Source organism: Brachyhypopomus gauderio, chromosome 21 (assembly GCF_052324685.1).
Source record: "Brachyhypopomus gauderio isolate BG-103 chromosome 21, BGAUD_0.2, whole genome shotgun sequence".
Lineage (NCBI taxonomy): Eukaryota > Metazoa > Chordata > Actinopteri > Gymnotiformes > Hypopomidae > Brachyhypopomus > Brachyhypopomus gauderio.
This window is the reverse complement of record NC_135231.1, coordinates 7104587-7125812: the sequence shown is the minus strand read 5'-3', so window position 1 is coordinate 7125812 and position 21226 is coordinate 7104587. Positions and strand designations below refer to the sequence as shown.

Below are 21226 nucleotides of genomic sequence, written 5' to 3'. Positions count from 1 at the left end.
ATGTCATGAGGAACTTCTGTGAACAGAGCTACAGAGAGGGACAGAACAAATCCCGTTACATCTAAACCCATCTAAAGTAAAAGTACAAAACACCTCCTTTATCAGCTCTGTATAGAAACATCTCGCCTATCAAAGCTTTGTTCTATTTCATGCTCTTAACAGAAACAGAGTGCAGACTTCCCTAAAGTTCAGGTGTCAAAGCAAAACACCCCCCCCCCCCCCCCCCCCCCATCCCACCCCACATGTAACCTACTAGCGCCCCAAAGCGAGTCATCAAGGATCCACTTCTGAGCTGCTGGCTAATTCCCTGTGATGGTGCTGGACAAAAAAAGGTGTGTGGTGCACATGCTTCAGCAGTCGCACGGTGGGCCTCCAGGGGACTCCGTGAATACATCGTCCTCATCAGTGATTCAGACAGGTGTAGTTCAGCCTCCCGCCACATCACCTCCAGCCAGACAGGCCTCCCGTAACAGCTTCCTTTCACTGTGAGAAAAGATGGCCTGAACGCTGATCTACAGTCAGCTTTTCCCCATAATAGCCTGTTAAAATGCGACAGCTGAGCTGATCTCTAAACAGGCGGGGATGAAAGGGGCACTTGCATCAACTGTGGAAGAAGGGCACGGCCAGGCCCCTTATCAGACCCAACACACGCCCGATATCCTCCCCGCAGCCCCGCTCCTTCCTAAGCGGGATAGCCGCCTCCTCACGCCTCCCTCCCACACCTCCATTTCAAGTCTCCTCAGACTGCAGGCCTGTCAAATGGCCCAGACCATCCAGGAGGCAACGAGACTGCAAGGCACAGATTTGTGAGACGAGGTGAGCAAACGGGACATTTGGAATGACTGGAACGCGACTCCGAGGAGTTTTGGATTGTTTCGGTTACACGCTGCTGGAAGCAAAGGGTCTAATGGTGGGAACACGTAGACATTACGGTGGACTTGAGTAGGTTTGAGCTCCAAAGGTTCACAACATCTCACAGTCCAGCCCAGTTTTGCTTTTGTGCAAATCATTCCCGTTTTCACAGATATGTTTATCTTGTAATGGTCAAGATCAAACAAGGCAGACTGAGGCTGTGCCATCTGCCATCAGATCTACTGTACATAAGCTAACAGCAGCTCTCCTTTAAACGCTGATGACTACTGAGGACTATACGGTATACTCTGAACTGTTTCCCAGTGGCTTTATTGAATTATTATCAGTGTTCATGTTCATGCCAACCTGTCAACCGCTACGATATAAAAGCTCTACATTCAGGAGGGCTCTGTGATGGTATACTGGGGCCTGTGCATATGTGCGGTGATGTACAGAGACTGGCAGGGAGTTGTGTGCCTAATACCGCCTGTGATAGTGGGTAGTGTAGAACTAGACCCGTGTGGAATGAAGACATTAGTCTAGCTGATCCCAACCCATATGGCTAATAACTCTACCCGAATCCTCTTAACTGCTCCCCTCAGAGCAATTTTAATTTTCCCCATAATCCCATTCAAACGAGCTCGGGCACTGTGGGGGCCACCAGCGGACCCTGAGGGTGTTCCGGACCCTTCTGTCCACACAGAAGACTGGAGATAAGGCTACTGTCGGAGAGGAAGCACAGGTGAAGCTTCTGGGGAACTCTTTGCATACGAATATGTGACAAAAGAGCAAGGAGTGTGTTTTTCACCAGAGCCTCACCTATAAATTCTCCTGCGGCATGTCGGTGAAGGGATCTCTCCTAGAACTGGACCCTACGTTGTTGAAATGGGACATATGCTGGCGAGGGTATTGATAAGTCACTGATAAGTATTGATAAGTCACTGATCCTCAATTCTGCATGAAAAAAATTGAAAGTCTTGGAGGTTCAGATAAAGGCACATGTAAACATCTCAACCAGGGTCCCAGTCTTTGTCCATGGACCTGTTGTAAAACCGAATTTATCTCAGGGGAGAGAAAAATAAAGGTCTCACCAAAGATCCAGCTGACCCGACCCAGCCCGCTGCTCTAGTTCTGTGAGCAGGCCTCTTCAGAACAGCCCTCAAACGAACAAATAATTCGAGAGCTTTCCTTATAGATGCTATTTGACAAAATCCACCGCTCTGTGGCAGCAGGCTGAGTTGTAAATGCCACACACCCAGACGGACTCTAAAGCAGCCCCGGGCCCCTGGCATGGCTTACCGGGGGGAGAGGGGACCATTATAACACAGCTGCCAGCCCATCAGGAAGCACTCTTTGGATGACTCAGTTACAGAGTAAAACTTTATATGAACAGAGGTTGCCCTTGTAGTCAAACCAGGTGAAGACACCCCACTGCCACCCACCCCAAAGACATTTCAGTCTTGATACGGCGTTTCTGTGGACCGATTCAGTGCGTCTGGAGAAGAGGCGTGTCTGTTTTATTACAAGCCTTTGCTTTCTGGTCTTGGCTGTTGTAAAGGGAAACCGGGCCAGCTGTGAAACATTGGGAGTCCATTCACGCCGCCCTCCTGTCTGTCGCCTCTGCGCCGCTGACGTTAATGGCTTTTAAAATCTGCAAGCTCACTGTACGTCTGATAAGGAGGACAATGTGGAGGCTAGATCACATGCCAGCGAGCCGCAGGACGGCCGTGAGCCTCACTCACTGGATCCTGTTATAGTTTTCATTTGTAAACGTACAAAACCCACAATGTATCGATTTGTCATAAAAACAGAGATAATAGGGGAGGGTGTGTGTGTCCATGCTCCTGGTCTGGGAAGAGCTGCAGAGTGAACTGCTCGTACAGCGTCACAACACACGTCATCCGTTGTTTCAGCAGTTGAATGCGCTCTCGTTGTGGAGACACCTCTTCAGACGCATGCCAGCTACACACAGCTAGCAGCCCTCATCTGATCGAATACGTCTCATTAGGCCCGCAAAGACACTGCCGATTACCTGCTGGGGCTGATCATGGGTGGTGGAGTGGTGAAAAACACAAACCTGTTCTGTTCAGGCCAAGGCAAAAGAACCGCACCGGCCGAGAAGCCGAGCACGTGAGATGCAGCGCGTGAGACTTGGCGTGTGAGATTCAGCGCGGAGTTTGATGCCTTTGCTGTGTGACAGTTCACTGCTTCGGGGGTTGATTAAAAACAGGAAGTGGGAATCTTGCCCCGTTAAACCACATGCATTCACAACTTCTTCTCTCCAACAATGAGCGCCAAAGACATTAATTAAAGGACCCCTATCTGCCCATCATAATTGTGGGCCTCAAAGGACTCTGTAAGCCGCGTTCAAAAAGAGGCCCGGAGACATCATTATCTCAGGGAGAAATGAAAGAGCCAATCAGATACGCCTGGCAGCCGCCTACCGCGGTCGCCTCCGCTGGTTGTGGGAAAGTCGTTCCGGGTGAGAGCGGAATGGGCCCAACCCACCAGTGAGGGGTGCGGCAAACGCACCTGCCCCCTCTCCCATCATCCAATCCGATAGGCCGGCAGAGCGGCTCGGACAGGAGCCTCTCGTCCTATTGCCTTGATAAGTGAAGCGATTATTCGTGTGAGATCAAAGGCCTCATTGCGAGGAGCTTTGGCATTCGTCACAGTCTCACAAATCACCCGCTGAGAATGAAAACGAACCGCATTCAAACCGCTTCACAGGGTTATAAATCAGCCCGGAGGCTCAGTGCCAAGCTCAAAGCGGAGAGCAAGAGCGCACGTGAGCGCAGGAGGGCACGCCAGCACAGGAGGGCACGTGAGCGCAGGAGGGCACGTGAGCGCAGGAGGGCACGTGAGTGCAGGAGGGCACGTGAGTGCAGGAGAGTACGCGAGCGCAGGAGGGCACGTGAGCACAGGAGGGCACGTGAGCACAGGAGGGCACGTGAGCACAGGAGGGCACGTGAGCGCAGGAGGGCACGTGAGCGCAGGAGGGCACGTGAGCGCAGGAGGGCACGTGAGCGCAGGAGGGCACGCGAGCGCAGGAGGGCACGCGAGCGCAGGAGGGCACGTGAGCGCAGGAGGGCACGTGAGCGCAGGAGGGCACGTGAGCGCAGGAGAGTACGCAAACGCAGGAGAGTACGCAAACGCAGGAGAGTACGCAAACGCAGGAGGACACGTGAGCACAGGAGGGCACGTGAGCACAGGAGGGCACGTGAGCACAGGAGGGCACGTGAGCGCAGGAGGGCACGTGAGCGCAGGAGGGCACGTGAGCGCAGGAAAGTACGCAAACGCAGGAGGGCACGTGAGTGCTTGTGCAGACGTGAGCGCTTGTGCGGCCCCTTAAACAAAGCTCACCCAGTGCAGGCAAGCAGGGGGCCGGTGAGCGCCGGCAGGTACGCCATATGTCCGAGGAAAACTCTTTGATTTTTCAGTGGAGCCACAAAACAGTAGGAGAGAGAGAGAGAGGGGGGGGGAGTGGGGGGAGAGCAATCAACAACTCAATCTCAGCTGGAACAAAAGGAAGAAGAGGGCTTGCAGTGAGAAGGGGGAGTGTGTGGAGGGAGACAGAGGTGTGGGGTGTGGAGGGAGGTGTAGAGGGAGGTGTGGGGTGTGCAGGGAGGTGTGCGGGGAGGTGTGGGGTGTGCAGGGAGGTGTGCGGGGAGGTGTGGGGTGTAGAGGGAGGTGTGGGGTGTGGAGGGAGGTGTGGGGTGTGGAGGGAGGTGTGGGGTGTGCAGGGAGGTGTGCGGGGAGGTGTGGGGGTGTGCAAGGAGGTGTGGGGGTGTGGAGGGAGGTGTGGAGGGAGGTGTGGGGGTGTAGAGGGAGGTGTGGAGGGAGGTGTGGGGGTGTAGAGGGAGGTGTGGGGTGTAGAGGGAGGTGTGGGGGTGTAGAGGGAGGTGTGGGGGTGTGGAGTGAGGTGTGGGGGTGTAGAGGGAGGTGTGGAGGGAGGTGTGGGGGTGTAGAGGGAGGTGTGGGGGTGTAGAGGGAGGTGTGGGGGTGTAGAGGGAGGTGTGGGGGTGTGGAGGGAGGTGTGGGGTGTAGAGGGAGGTGTGGGGGTGTAGAGGGAGGTGTGGAGGGAGGTGTGGGGTGTAGAGGGAGGTGTGGGGGTGTAGAGGGAGGTGTGGGGGTGTAGAGGGAGGTGTGGGGGTGTGGAGGGAGGTGTGGGGGTGTAGAGGGAGGTGTGGGGGTGTAGAGGGAGGTGTGGAGGGAGGTGTGGGGGTGTAGAGGGAGGTGTGGAGGGAGGTGTGGGGGTGTAGAGGGAGGTGTGGGGTGTGGAGGGAGGTGTGGGGTGTAGAGGGAGGTGTGGGGTGTAGAGGGAGGTGTGGGGGTGTAGAGGGAGGTGTGGAGGGAGGTGTGGGGGTGTAGAGGGAGGTGTGGGGGGAGTGTTGCCAGAGAGACTGCAAGGCCAGTCTGTTGACAGGTCTGTCTCTCCTCCCTCTCTGCTTCTACTGACCTGCTCCTGGGGTTTTATGTCAGCCATGTGAAAACTGGGCTGTGAAAATTGCCCATCAAACCTTTTGATAACTACTAGTAATATACAGTATATCTATATACATGTCCTGATGTAGAAGCACTTATGTTAATTAGGACATAAAACTAACATTTGTAGAATTTCCATGATCTGTGAAAGCCGTCCTGCTCTGCCACAACAAAGACTAATACACGCAGCTCGCCACAGTCATGTGCTCCTGTTGCCCCTGGAAACGGGAGGCGGACCCAATACTCAAACCCTGTCTACTGAGCAGAACCCTGGCAGTGAGTGTCAGGGTTAGTGAGCAGGGGCGTGGCGACGGCACGTGCTGGTGTCAGCCAGACGGCGAGCGCTGTTATGATACAGCCATATGAGGAAGGACAAACGTTGGCCATTAAAAGAGGCAAATATCTTAAACACTTCAAAACTCTGAGGGTAACTGCTTTTGTCCCGAGGTCACACAGTCCAGACGAGTGTTTTCCCTCTTCTGACATGTCTACTAAACTTGGAAATGACAACACAAATGACCTGCCTCTCCCAGTGCTGCGACTCTGGGAACCATCTGTCATTTTTCAGACTTTAAATGAGGGAAAACTCTAGTAGATCTAAATCTATGTGGGAAAAAAAACACACTAGCCTTGGTAGGTCTGTGTCTAAATGAACAGATCTAGCTCTAAACATTTAATCAACATTAGGAATACTTGCTGTAATAGCTCTGAATCTTGGTTGAGGAAAATTAACTCCGCAGGCCATGGGTCTATTTAAGAAGAAACAACCGAAATGTGTAATTTGCTGAAAGGATTGCTAACTCTAGTAGACCTAAATCTAGGTGGAGGTTTGGAGACAGGGCTGCAACTGGAGTGAGTAGAGCTAGGTGTGCGAGTGAGGCTAGCAGACACTCTATTAGGAGGGAGAGTAGCACAGTGTTTGGGTTGAGTGTCTGCAGCGTGGGCGGACAGGCAGACTCACACCACGCGGAATGATGAACGCTCTGCCGCTCCTTCACATCACAGCGTTATTGTATCCGCGGTGAATCTGCTGATGTGAATCATAACGCCGCGCGCGGTCTCGTGGGTCGGAGTCATGCAGGTGGATGCTCAAATGAACTACACCTTTCAATTGATGTGGAGACACAGATACGGCAGAGGATCCCACGCAAGGCTTCAGGGAGAAAAGGAGGTGAAAGGGAGGAGTGGAGTGGGGAGGTGGGGGTGGAGGTGTAATATGGAACGACAAAGACATCTAAAAGGAGATGAGAGAGAGGGATGGAAATAGAACCAGCTGAAAACTGAAGAACGTACAACGCAGCATGGGGGAAGAGAGAGAGGGAGTGAGAGATGGGGGAGAGAGATGGAGAGAGAAGGAGAGGGAGAAGGAAGTATACAGGTAAAGAATGATACAGGGAGAGAGAAAATGCATACAGGGCAGTCTGAGAGGGTGAATGTAAGATGGAGAATAGAGAATGAAGGAGAGAGGGGAGACAAAGAGACAGAGAGAAAGACACAAGGAGAGAGACAGAGAGGCAATAAGACACAGGGAGAGAGACAGAGAGGCAATAAGACACAGGGAGAGAGACGGAGGCAGAGAGACATACCGTCAGTGCACCTTGTTGGTTATGAATGGTAGAGAAAGAGTTGGTGAAGGTAGACAGGGTGGAGCAGAAAGACTAGTGGGCAGGAGGTGAAGTGAATTATGTAGTGAATTATGAAGTGGAGAACTTTGATTAGAGAGAAAACCTGCAGGGGAAATATATATATATATTTAATTACGATTTTACAACACAGTAACAAATTACCACCACGTCGACCCAAATTTTCTTCCATTTTCGAAAACCACGCGACCACGTATAGCGGAGAAGAATGAAACTACCCAGAGCGGAACATGAGAAAACAAATTATGCCATTTAATGTTCATGTTGTTAAGAATGACAGGGGACACAGTCCTAGCAATTAACCCCACCCGCTTACAAACAAAGACTGGGTCACCATCCGAACACACTCACTCTCTCCGTAAAGAAAAGAAGTGTGCACTTTCCTGAGCACTCTCAACTGCAGAAGACTGTTCTCATTTACACTCACATTAACCTGCCTGTCTTTACTTATTTTCTCTGTGCTTACATGTACTATATTTTTATCCAGCTGTTATTTGCGTTCAAATCACACTGATGTGTGTCTGTGTTCATACCGGCTGTTCTGTACACCAATATTTGTTCTTTACTGGGCAATTCATACACTCATCATATCCTGTGTTCATTCATACACTCATCATATCCTGTGTTCATTCATACACTCATCATATCCTGTGTTCATTCATACACTCATCATATCCTGTGTTCATTCATACACTCATCATATCCTGTGTTCGTAATGCAGTATACTCAGATATCAACAGCTTCTGCTTATGGCTGTTTGACATGAAACAGTGAAAGCCAAATTACTGCGTTGAACTGAAGTGTGAAGGAAAGTGTTACAGTAGCAAAACGACCCGCGTGTGCGTCTCGGGTACCGGGACGCCAGCCAGCGTGGAGCTGTGCAGCCGCGGAGCAGAAAAGGCACGCGGGCTGCGCTGGGTGTGGGGCTGCGCTGGGTGTGCGGCTGCGCTGGGTGTGGAGGTGTGCGGGTGCGCTGGGTGTGCGGCTGCGCTGGGTGTGCGGCTGGGTGTGCGGCTGCGGCTGGGTGTGCGGCTGCGCTGGGTGTGCGGCTGCGCTGGGTGTGGGACTACACTGCAGGGCTGTGGGAGAGTTCTCCTGGGGCCTTGGGCCTGGGCCAACCCCACATAACAGCGTTTAACTGCTAACCAGTTAAAGCCCCATAACAGATGACCTTCGGGAGACTAGCACGCTGATATTAACGTGTCAAAGTTTTACCGCCTGCCCCTTTTATATTTATAGGGACGGTGAATGCCAGCTTTTACCAAAATCTTTAGAACATATAGCAAACCATTCAGGGGTCTTCTCATTCAGGGCCGTCATAATCCTGAGACCCAGTGCCGTGCACAGCTTGGCCTGTGAGATATCGGAGAGTTTAATATATCACAGAAACATTTATTCACTCTGCTCACACAGCAGAGCGCCTGTGCCACCACAGGACGACGCAGATCCCAGTTAGACCCACTGATCTGCTGAAGCTAAAGACGCTCAGACCCCAACACTGCATCATACTGACCTGAGATCTGTGTAATCGTGTAATACTAATGATCATAACAGTTACATTTCATTATTCCAGCAAAGAGTTTTTGACAAACTGCTACTTGCATTCAATGATGCATTGATTGTTGGCTAAATGCATCTATACTGCAGGTACCTCTCATTTAATAGCAAGAGGCTCACATCTGACGTGTGTGTGTGTGTGTGTGTGTGTGTGTGTGTGTATAAGCAGGCACAGCCAGCTACACTAACTAACACACACACCACGACAACCCAACCCTCCAAGATGCCATGAGTGTTAGCAGTCTCCCCTGCGGGGGGGGGGGGTGTATTCCAGCTACACACACACCGCCGCTTAGCACGAGCGTTCAGGTAGCGGGAGAGATGCCAGCTTGGGTGTCGTAGCAGCCAAGACTCCGGGCTGCTTCAGTAGCGGTACTCTCAGCCCTCCGATGATGAATGACGGGGCAGGCGGGACGTCGTCCGTCTCCCTTCCCACGTATCCTGCGTGACATGTTCTCCGATCTTAGAAGTGACGTGTGTTTCAATGCAGACTCTCTACATTAACTTTCATTCTCTGGGTGCGGGCACGCCGCCAGTCAGTCACCGAGACGGTCTTTCATGCTCGAGTACTGAGACAGGACGAGCCGGAGTGTCACACTGAGTCAGGATGGTGGTGCCTCTCAGTGTACCTGAGAGCCAGTGAACCAGAGCCAAGATCAGCAGGGAGGCAGACACTACCCCCCCCCCCCACACACCTCCATCTACACCCAAAACAACGCTCTAGAACTTCAAAGCTCTGAATGATGGTGCAGCCCTGCGATCTGCAGACCGTGCAGGAACACCGTCGTCGTTAGTGACGTCCGGCCCATTTTAACCGACGCTGAATGAATGTCTGAGCCATCAGTCCAGCTAAACAAGGGAACATGTGTTCAGTATGGACCTGCACCATAATTAGAACAGGAAATGCAGAACGTTTAACAGTGGGAGGAGAGAAGACCCTAGAGGACCAGCCCAGCCCTGCATGAGCACTGCACCACCCCAAGTGCATTATTCAAGAACTGGTGGCAGCTTGACTTCGCAGTGTGTCCAAAACCATCCAAATCCCAACTAAAACCTTCGCTTGGAAAGATCCTGCACTGCATTCAACAAGGGTGGCGGTGTGGGACCGCTGTCCGTGAAGCAGCTTGGCCTTAATCCCTATTACAGATCTCTCTCTCTCTCTCTACACTGTTCCTCCCCTTTCTCCCCACTTCCTTGCTCTCGCTCTCTCTCTCTCTCTCTCTCTCTCTCTCTCTCCCTCTCCCTCTCCCTCTCCCTCTCCCTCTCCTGTGCCTTAGAGGATTTTGTCACTGGGTGTCTCCACATGCCAGCACATGGGAATCAGGGCAGGACTCTCAGGAAATCACATGGTGGGAATTCAACAAAGAAGCTGCTCTCACCTCCTCCCAGACCATGCTCTCCAACCCCTCCCCCCCACCACCCCCCCCCTCCCCCCGAACATGGGCTGTGTGATCACACGGGTCCAATATAACGAGAAGTAAAGAAACAGCATGTGAGGAGCAGGGAGGAGTGAAGAGAAGGTGAGAGACAGACAGAGGAGGAATGAAACAGGGCCAATCGTACGAAGTACGCAGAGGCAGAACAGAGCAGCTCACTGGAGCACAGGAGCACTGAGGGAGCCTGTGCTGCATGGTAGTGCTGCAATTCATCTACTGCCAACAAAGAATCTACTGCCACTGCAGAACCTACTGCCACTAAAGAATCTACTGCCACTGCAGAACCTACTGCCACTAAAGAATCTACTGCCACCGCAGAACCTACTGCCACTAAAGAATCTACTGCCACCGCAGAACCTACTGCCACTAAAGAATCTACTGCCACCGCAGAACCTACTGCCACCGCAGAACCTACTGCCACTAAAGAATCTACTGCCACCGCAGAACCTGCTGCCACTAAAGAATCTACTGCCACCGCAAAATCTACTGCCAGTGCAGAACCTACTGCCAGTGCAGAACCTACTGCCAGTGCAGAACCTACTGCCACCGCAGAACCTACTGCCACCGCAGAACCTACTGCCAGTGCAGAATCTACTGCCACCGCAGAACCTACTGCCAGTGCAAAATCTACTGCCACTAAAGAATCTACTGCCACCGCAGAATCTATTGCCAGTGCAGCCTAAGCACAGCGAATGACTGTCAAGAAGCTCCTTACATGCCTTAACCAGGGGTTATGGTGACTGGTTCTTATTATGGGCTGGGCAGCTGTAATGCATTTAGATTTCTGGTAGTGAATGCAGTAGTGGAAGGTCCACCTGAAGAAATGCCACACGTGACCTGTGATTATATTACTGTTGTCATAGTGGTTGTTAACGGGAAGTTGGTGGATGTTCGTAATAGGGGAGTGAGTGGAGTGTTTTTCCATTTGGGTTTCATTAACATGCATGTGCAGAATAAACCGCCTTGACTTATTGTTCATGTAAGTGGTGTGATGATATTTAGTGGAGGAGATGGCGATTCAGACTCGCCTTATTACGAAGAATAACACAGGAGAGATGTGTGTCACATTCAATCAGCCTCGACACAGCAGCATGTCCCAGTCCCATGATGGCCTCAAAACCCAGAACACACACACACACACACACACATACATAGAGGGAGTGAGAGAGAGGGGGGGCAGAGAGAAAGGGGGGAGAAATAGGATAGGGGTGGGGACTCAACAGCAGTTAATTAGAAGAGACTTTTCACCAGACTAGAGGAAGTGTGCTATATTTGAAAGCCCACCTCCTGTCTGTGGACAAACGTTCTAAAAATCACTGCTTCCACGTCCATATCACTCATCTACACAGGGCGTTCACCAGCACCCCAGACCATCGCACATCTCCAGCACCTCAGATGATCTCGCATCTACTCCAGCACCTCAGATGATCTCGTGCCTTCTGCAGAGTCTCAAACTCTGTCTCAGACTTTCTCAGACAATCTCAGGTATTCTCTGGAATCTCAGATAATCTCATATTTTCTCCAGAATCTTGCAGCCTGCCATCCTGAGACCTTCCCTTTCCCAGCCAGTGAACACCTTACTGTGAATGACTCTGGTTCAAACTGACTCCACCCTAACTCCCTCTCATCGCAGCTTGCTGGGAAACCACAGACCTTAGGCCCATGCTGATGGTGTGAACTCAGTAAGTCAGCACCATGTGTCCGGGGCAGGCACTTCCAAGACGACGCTCTGAACATCACAGCACTGTGGAGTTGATCCAGTATTCACTAACAATAACCATCGACCAGACTGCAAGACCCACGTGTGTCAGTCCAGCCCACTAATCTCAGATGCGTGCGGGCGGCGATAAGCAGCCGAGCGAGACAGCGGGACGTGATCAGTCCTGGCGTCTCTGCGGATCGATACGCCACTCCGTCTGCACCGTGGCACAGGCCCGACAAGCGCACCACGCCCCTTGATGTTTTACGGCTCCGCCCCCTCACCTCCCACGTGCCACCTCACACAGCTCAGGGTGCCTGGCCATTATTGACCAGCTCCCTGTTAGCCTGCGGGAGGCTTGGTGTGACATTTCTAACAGGCAGCGCTTCATAAACCCTGATCCACAGCCCAGCGTTCCCAGACAAATGGGCGGAGGATCTGGCCGGCAGCGACCGAGCCGACTACGGTAATGGCACAGGACGTATTTCAGCAGTATAAGCACAAGCGCTGGTCACCATGTTCTTCCAGCAGTAGAAGAAGAGGAGGGACGTGTCTCTACACGTTACCACGACGACAGAAGGGCCGCTACAGGCGCAACGTGGTTCACGTGGAAAGAGAATTCTGTGGTTGAAGATGATTTGATGCTAACGAGGGCACCAGTATGAGGAACAGCATGCAGCCTCAGTCCTGCAACAAGGGGCGTGGCAAGGGGGCGGGGCCAGTGTCAGTCCACTCCCACTCACAGGCTTCCTTTCAACATGGACTCCCTCCCTGTTTATTGCTATAAAAGTAGGGGAAGGGAAATGAGTAGGAATAATGGAAAAGTGATTGGATGGTGATTGGGGTTGGAGGGCAAACAAAACAAAACCGATTGGCTAGACTGGAGATCACTTCCTTAGCATGCAAACGAGGTTCACAGCTAGCATCACCTGCTTAAAATAGAGTACAAAAGCCCTGCTACATTGTAAAGTCAAATGAACAAAAGTATTGCATCAACTAAAGCAATATATATATATTTGTATATTTATACATTATTAATATATAAATAATATTATTAATATATATCTTGTTGCGGACAATAAGCAACAAGATGTGATCTCATACCAAACAGCCATGCGAGTGGGTAGAGAGCGGTGGGATTGGTTCTGTTTGCCACACACATGTTCATTAGCTCCTGTGCTGTTGCACTGGGACATCGTTGTCCTTGCAAACAGTGCAGGGCTTAATTAACTAACAAAAGCTCCTCCCTCTCCGCTTTTAGTGAGTTTTCCTGAGGTTTCAGCACTCCAAGGCAAACAAAGGATCAGCGAGGAGGAGCTGCAGACACGGACTAGCTGGACTAGCAGAGACAGAGAGAAAGAGAGAGAGAGAGAAAGAGATGTTTAAAGAGAGGTGGCACGAGGCGAACCGGCCCTGTGTCTCTCTCTGGCACGCTCAGCCAGAAGAAGAGCCCGCCAGCCCCATCCCAGGAGGGTAGGATGGCACGCTTGGCTCAAATGTGTCTAATGTGAGATAAGCTGTTGGGAGGAGCTCTGAAGACTCTTTTGAGGATCACTCTGCCTCCATCTCTCCCTCTCTCTCTCTCTCCATCTCTCCCTCTCCTCTTCAGATTAAGTTGGGGTGGGGTGTGGGGGGGTCTCACACAGAAAAAGCAACCATGACAGACCGCCACAGCTCAGAGCAACACAGAGAGAGAGAGAGAGAGAGAGAGAGAGAGAGAGAGAGAGAGAGGGGGAATTACAGAGAGATAGAGATAGACAGAGAGAGACTGCAAACATGCTGATTAGCTTCCTTCACTGTTTATATATAGATACTTGAATCCAAATCCAATAAGTTCAGGACTGGACCAGTGTCCCATTTGTCTGCTCAGTGCTGCGGAGCCTTTGGAGACACAGTCAGCCGTTGAGTACGTTTCCGCCAGCGTCGTCCCAAAGACACTCCAAGGACGCACTAACCCACAGCACAGAAGGACATGAAAAAGCAGGAAGAAAAGGGCAAGTGCGGATCTGAGCGCTTTGAGGCATTAGCTCTCCACAGGAATACTTATGTAAAGATGAGTAGCCTGCAGAGAGAGAGAGAGAGAGAGAGAGACGGCTGTCTGTTGGCTGCCCTAGCTCTTTGAGACTTGCTATTGAAGTGAAAAAGCATTTCATCTCTCTGGAGAGGAGACCCATGGAGAAGAAGAGATGGAGAGGAGCCAGGAACAAGCTTCTACCGTTTGTGGACTTAAGCACTGCCTGGTGCCCCAGTCTTCCCTCCGGCCCCCAGCGCACATCCAAGATTGCCTCTTAAATTCGATGCATCGAGTGTTTACAGTGCTGGCTGATCATTAAAAAACAGTTTTGTTTCCTTGCTATGCTAGGACTGCTTAGCTGCTGCGAATTCCCTACAAACACCAAGTTACACTTCACAAACTATTTGCTGAATGTGTCAGAATTGCTTTGCTGTAATGGCAGATCGTGAAAACCTGTTGAACGGAGTCAAACGAATCCGAGAATGCTAATCTGAAGCTTTGGTTACGCACGCAACCAGAACTCCCCTCTGGTGACATGTGACTCCCTGCTAGGTGCTGAATGGCTGAGCTACATGAAGGTGTGCTTCCTTCTGAGGTGCCACACCCTGCATTCTAATTTCACATCACAACGTATCGTAACGTTTCAAGCTGACGCAGGCAGAACCCCACACTCCCGGCATATCACCAGGAAAACGTACACCGCTGTTCCGTGTTGCTAACACAGAACAACGTGAGCGTTTGGGGAGGTTGTAATACAGCCCTCCAGTTTACCGAACGTGTGAACGCCGATTCTGTGCAGTGAATGGAGCTGCTGACTGCCGGGCCTCCACAGGTCACCGTGTGATGGGGTTTCTCAGTCGGGATTCTGTCTGTGTCTGTCCATCACACCAGATGTGATGTGAAGTACACAGTTCTGGTTTTTGTGTCCGATGATACACTCGTGGTCATGGCCCCATGAAAACAGAAGTTAAACAAATCGACACGTCATCACTTTGTAATTAAGCAGCTATTATACATATGCACACAGTCATTAATACGAGCCACACGTTATGTGGTACGTCTTGGCGTGTTTCAGAAAGCATGCGGGGCTTCTGTACAGCACGAGACTGCTCGTGCGCATCTTTAATCAGACTGAAGCAGAGCGGCACACCTGTGTGAGGATCTTTAATCAGACTGAAGCGGAGCGGCACACCTGTGTGAGGATCTTTAATCAGACTGAAGCGGAGCGGCACACCTGTGTGAGGATCTTTAATCAGACTGAAGCGGAGCGGCACACCTGTGTGAGGATCTTTAATCAGACTGAAGCGGAGCGGCACACCTGTGTGAGGATCTTTAATCAGACTGAAGCGGAGCGGCACACCTGTGTGAGGATCTTTAATCAGACTGAAGCGGAGCGGCACACCTGTGTGAGGATCTTTAATCAGACTGAAGCGGAGCGGCACACCTGTGTGAGGATCTTTAATCAGACTGAAGCGGAGCGGCACACCTGTGTGAGGATCTTTAATCAGACTGAAGCGGAGCGGCACACCTGTGTGAGGATCTTTAATCAGACTGAAGCGGAGCGGCACACCTGTGTGAGGATCTTTAATCAGACTGAAGCGGAGCGGCACACCTGTGTGAGGATCACGCAGGACCTGCATGTTTGGGCTTCTGCACACCGACAGGAAACTCTAGAGTCCATGTATCTCACACCTGCCCACCTGTCCAAAACCTGCATTGCTGCTACACTCTGTCTCTCTCTATCTTTCTATCTCTCCCTCTCATTCTTTCTCTCTCTCTCTCTCACACACACACACACACACGGCTCTGGTAAGAGAGAAGGGAAAATGCTGAGAATGTGAAGGGAGTTCTAGAAGAGTAAGAAGTACTTCACACTTGAATGACATCAACAAGCGTGTCTGTAATAACACAACAAACAGTGATTATTTGTGAGCAAATCAAGCATCCTTTTAGTGGCATTATATAATAAAAATAAACAGCAATCAGATTTTACACAACCAACAAATCAATGTATTCCTAACAGAGTTTAATCAAATCTAAACAGGATCTAATTACATCACAGGACAAACAGCAAACAGAATAAGTGATGTCTAATCAAAAATATTTAAGACATCTAAAACAAAAGATGCCATATAAATATTCAGATTTTTTACTGACAATGAAACAAAAAGCTGACAGAACTATTGCACTTACCCACAAAACTCATAAAGAATTGGCTACTCTAATTTTTGATGTCACGCAGTATCAATGTGATTCTGGTTTCCACCATCCACCCTAATGTCTGCAGTTTTGTCTAGAGATGCAGCTGGCTAAACTAAATCTGACGGCACAAACATTTACCAGCAAACCCAAACATCACCAACCCCAGTAAACCCAAACATCACCAACCCCAGTAAACCCAAACACCACCAAGCCCAGTAAACCCAAACACCACCAACTCCAGTAAACCCAAACACCACCAACTCCAGTAAACCCAAGCACTAATCTGCCGCCCATGACACCATAGAAGCTGGACAAGCTTTTCACTCTGAGTTTCCCAGTACTATAAAAGTAAAGAGCCCCACATGTCAGGCCAACAGGCAAATCCTGTTTAACAAGGAAAGCCATTTCATTCTGACACAGGAGTGAGATGTGTTTAAATATGGAAAAGCCTGCGACCATCAGTGGCCATGAAATGAACAAGGAAGGGAACGACCCAGAGTGCTTTTCCCATCGACACACTTTTCCCTCCATTAAGTGCAGCAGCTGACAAGATGCACAAAAGTAAAAATTCCGAATGCATGTCTAGCAGGGGCTGGGGGCGGTTTCAGCGGTCCTAGGGGACCGTACTCTGAACCACACATTCGAAAAGTGGGTCACACCAAATTCTCCCTTGAACAAGTTTTTTCTGTGTTACGGGAAAATGTAAAAGGCACCGTGTGGAACCCACGTGAGTGCACCGCAGTGCTGTTTATTCTGGACAAAAAACACCTGAAATGTCCCAAATGCACAGAGTTGGAATTTTACTTTAGAACGTCTGAAAAAAGGAAATCTAATTTTTCATAGATGAAACACACTTAATTTTGGACATGCAGGTGAACTGTTTACCCTCTACATAGCCTTTTCCTGTGCTCAATCCATTATTCCCCTTTCTGAGAATCACAATACAAACACACACACAACCACACCACAGGAATGACAGTCATGGTGATTGGAGGCCTGATGCAACATGTTGTAAAGGAAAAATCGCTTTGAAACCTTAAGTGTGAACAAAACTGTCCTCTTCATTGGAGTGTGTGTGTGTGGCCATTCCATGTCTTACTGATCCAGGCACTGAGGTTTCTGTCTCTGTGTTTTATTAGGTTAGAACCAACACCAGTGCCACAGCCTCCGTCAGTGTTAATTAGAGCTACTTACAACACAAGCCCAGGCCCGACTCTTGCACCTAGTGTTTTGTATATAAAATGTAATGGCATTGATTTCCAAAGATTCATATTACTCAGGGGTGAGAAAGCCATTAGAGGAAAATCACTGGACGAGAAAGCATTGGTGTGAATTATCAATACATCTAAAAAGGGCTTATAGGCAAAACAAACGCTAGTTTCGCACACATTCAAAGCAAGGTGTGTAATAATGTCCTGGGATGAGTTTGGGTGACACAGTCCAACACGAATGGGCATGTCACCTTTGCACTAGATCTGAATAGCATCAGATGCCCAGCTACTACTGAATGGGGGGGGGGGGGGAGTTAGAGAGAGAGAGAGAGATAGAGAGAGAGAGAGAGAGAGAGAGAGAGAGAGAGACAGAGAGAGTGAGCATTAACCTATTGAAATATAAAGAACATATATGTGATGCATAGATAAAGAACTACTAAACATGATATGATCTTCAGGCTGTGTTTCAGGTTTGTACTGTTTTGTGTCCAAGCTGTTATTACAGCAAAGGTAAAGCCATTTCACATCTATATGATACATTAATGCTGCTCTCAGTTTTGAGGCACCACCACCTAGACACGCCTTGTTTTCAAATAGCCCTCCCATTTCATTACTCTTCAGCCAATCAGACAAAAAGAGGTATAACAAGGTGGGGTTTGCATCTCTCACTAAAGCCTCCGTATAGCATTCACAGTGAATGTCTCCAGTCAGATTCACTGCACAGGGAGTCTGCACCATGTCCAGATACCCACATGGAAGGAGTGCACTCTTGTGAACCCAGGTCCTGTAAAACATTAACTGACAAGCTGGACCACAGCTTTAAACATTTTGGAGACAGGATGATCTAATATAATATTTTAGCACGTTAAAAAAAGACCACTGGGCACCAACCTTTTTTTTTTTTTTTTTTACACAGTATTTAGAGTAATTTCATGAATTAATCAAATAACCTGGCCATGAGGATCTGGCATCATAACTATACCAACTAGATTTTCAGAAGAGAGAAGAGAACGTGCTAAATATTGATATGTATAGTCTTGCTACTAAAGGAACATTTACACAAATAGACCAACAATTAACTGCCTTTCCTAATACGCATGCAGTTATAGGCTGGTGAACAGTCAAATTAAGCCCTCTGCATTCTAGCAAACAAGATAATCGCTCTCTGATGGTGTCTATGCCCCTCGTTTCAAAAGCTAACAAAAGAGAGTCTCTTTTCCGCTTTATAAATTAAATCCCTTGAGGGATATACAAAATGTTCACTCCCCCCAAGAAAAAAAGAAAAAAACACAAACAAATTCACAGAGCGTTATCATAAATCTTGCGGATGAAAAATTCTTTTGTTCCTTCACCCTAGTGCACACAACTGCATCCAGGCAAAGGTAACATAATTCTCCCGAATTCTGTGATTTAAAGATCAGGCTAATCAGGCTAGGTTAGTTTTTATCAGAGATGACATTTGTCAATCACACAACGAACTGCAGTCTGACCCAAAAATAAGATCACGCTCCTCCGAATTGCCTGTTTAATCAAGGATCAACCGAATTCAAACACTACATTATCAAGTCGCATCTTTCTGGCTCAGTGTAAAAATACATCGGGCTCAGAAGCCTACCGTTGCTAGAGATATGATTCTCCACCTCCGCGTATCCACCTTGTCCGAGAGGGGCACTAAGTTGGATATAGAGTCCCATATAATGTAAACTCCCCAGAATGACTCCAAACGTTCCCATCGCTTCTGCTAGTGACCACTTTCTGGCATTAGGTGAAAAGAGTCTTTGAAAGATAGATCCAGGTAACGTGTGGACTTATTTGTAGAGCCAGTTATCAAAGCAGTTCCTCCTTAACACGAGTCGTAGCCGCGGAATGAGGAGGTGGAGTTGCTGTCGCCCGCTGATGCCAGTGGACGCTTCTGCGCTTTTGCGTCTCGCTGCGAGGAACTCTCGGGGTCCCTCGAATACGGCGGAAGAATACAATCATGAGACAGGATGTGCCTCGGTCGACATTAGTGAACGCCAGTTTCGTGTAATTATCCTTATTGGAGGTTTTGAATAGATATTTACTCTATAAAATATAAACGCTTACCTTCACAGAATATTTTGTCATACATTTAATTTTTTTGAATCAATTCTGGACTGAACTGAAAAAAGGACTGGCCACAGCACACGAGTACCCTAGTGTTTCAGGTAATCTAACCTTGTAGTATATACACTGTAGCTATATGCGAGTCCGTTATAGTTCGTACGTTACTTTCATTTTTTTCAGCACCATGGACAGCGGATCTTGAAGCCCATCAGCAATGAATAGATTTTTCTCCGAGGTAGGAAAGGGCCAATCTTCCCTTCAGCTATGTTCAGTTAAGACCTGAAGCCTCAGCTTTTCGATTATTCTCCATTTGTAATTTCCTCATTAAAACTCAATTACGTATGCTAGCCTAATACATCACGCACACACTATTCTACTCACTATAAGGCCCAACAAATAAGGAATGTGCCATGCACAGATTGCCTTACTTGCCCTGTACTCAGTTAAATTGGTGGGATTCACAGCCATTGACATACAAGATTATAAGAGTAGTCCTCCCCAACACTTATATGACTGGTCAAAACTGGTAGATATTCATTAGCTACCTTTTTCAAGCCTTATGACACATCAAAGAAAAGATCATCAGATTGCGCTTAACTTTAAGGCTCCCCAGTCCCCAAATCTTCTGGTAAACTGTTGTGACAAAACACACAATTCAGATAATCGGACAGGAGGAAATTATGTGTAGAACGAACAAGTTTTTTTTGTGAACGCAGCCGAGACGGCAGGTACACGGCCGCGACGTGCTTCCTTACTTAACACGGAGACTTTTTAACTAACATTCTTATTACCGTTTTGTTTCAATTTAGCCGTTTAAAGGTGGGGAGGGAGAGCGGGAATTGTGCGCACGACGAGCTCAACTCAATCACTCGGAAAAGACAATTATTCCAAGCTCTCTGAGCTGTGAAATTACAGTCGAATCACCGTTAGCGCGCTGGTGTCATAATCACTGATATGAGGCGCGTGCTGGGGCACCTTCCCGCCAATTTAATATGCAAATGGCGTTATAGGTGATATTTGAAAGGGAGCGCGCGGAGCAGATGTTACGCCGCGTGAAGAGCGCCCTCCGCCCGGCGGCGACGCTGCCACGGCAACCGCCGAGACGAGAATGATTGGCACGGCGCGATTGCTCTCGTGCACTCAACAAGCATCGCTATGGTAATGACTGTGTCCTTGAAGCGCTGCGGGCGCGCGCCCCGGCCGCTAGTTACCGCTCATTTGCATTTGAAGTTTGATGCGGTGGCGGAGCAGCGTCAACAAATGTTCTAGCTCGCGCACGAAAACTGAAACTTACAAATAGCCCTTTCTGGCTCTCTCGCGCTCATTCAGACTTCGTTTTAAATCAGACCGCAACAGATGGATACCTGTGGCGTACGGTCTCACTCCCATACAAATTTCATTCTGAAAATGTATGCATGTTGCATAGAGCCTGCACAAAGAATCCTCTCATTAAAATGCAGCTCTTGCCAGAGGATTTCATACGTGGCTTTTTATAACCCATGTAATTTGCAGTCACGTAAGAAACCGTTTTTCTCGTATGCAGATTTGTAGAATAAGAACATTAGGAGGGTTAGATTTCCTCGTTAGAACACTCCACCTAAAACAGCTTCAAGTTTGTCAAAAGAAATCCATTTATTTCAGTTCACACAGAAAATAGTTATACTTCCTCCCTGGAGATATTATGGACTTGTAGCCTAAATTCAGCTTTGGGTGATTAAATAAAAACACCATATTGTAAAAACAGCATCTAACACAAAAGAAAACCTTGACAAGGAAACCAGCTGTACAAACGCAGCAGCTAACCATCTCCGTGGAAACAGCGCAAAGTAGCGAGGATAAGTGACCTCCAGCGCCATTCAGCGCCTTCCGTAATGACGACCACAGCGGCGGCTCCCGCAATAAATACAGCCCGGTATGAGGGGCCGGGGGAAATGTAATAAATACACACGGCCTCGAGGGGCGGAGAGAATTTAATATGCCACGAGCGTGGGCCTGAAACGCGAATGCAGCACTACACGGAGGATAAAGCTGATGGATAAACA

The 21226-nt window shown here is 49.1% G+C and overlaps 1 protein-coding gene across 1 annotated transcript in view; it reads right to left on the bottom strand.

Annotated features, from left to right (window-relative positions):
- The window catches only part of vstm2la (V-set and transmembrane domain containing 2 like a), a 26032-nt gene extending 6975 nt beyond the window's left edge, over positions 1-19057 (bottom strand). The window contains exons 1-2 of the mRNA XM_076984693.1: positions 18715-19057; positions 1-28 (exon numbers count right to left, since the gene is read on the bottom strand). The exon at positions 1-28 is cut by the window's left edge and continues 142 nt beyond it. Of these exons, the coding sequence (XP_076840808.1) occupies positions 1-28; positions 18715-18832 (146 nt within the window). The 5' untranslated portion in view covers positions 18833-19057. The remainder of the gene's footprint in view (positions 29-18714) is intronic.
- Between the last annotated feature and the right edge of the window lie 2169 nt (positions 19058-21226).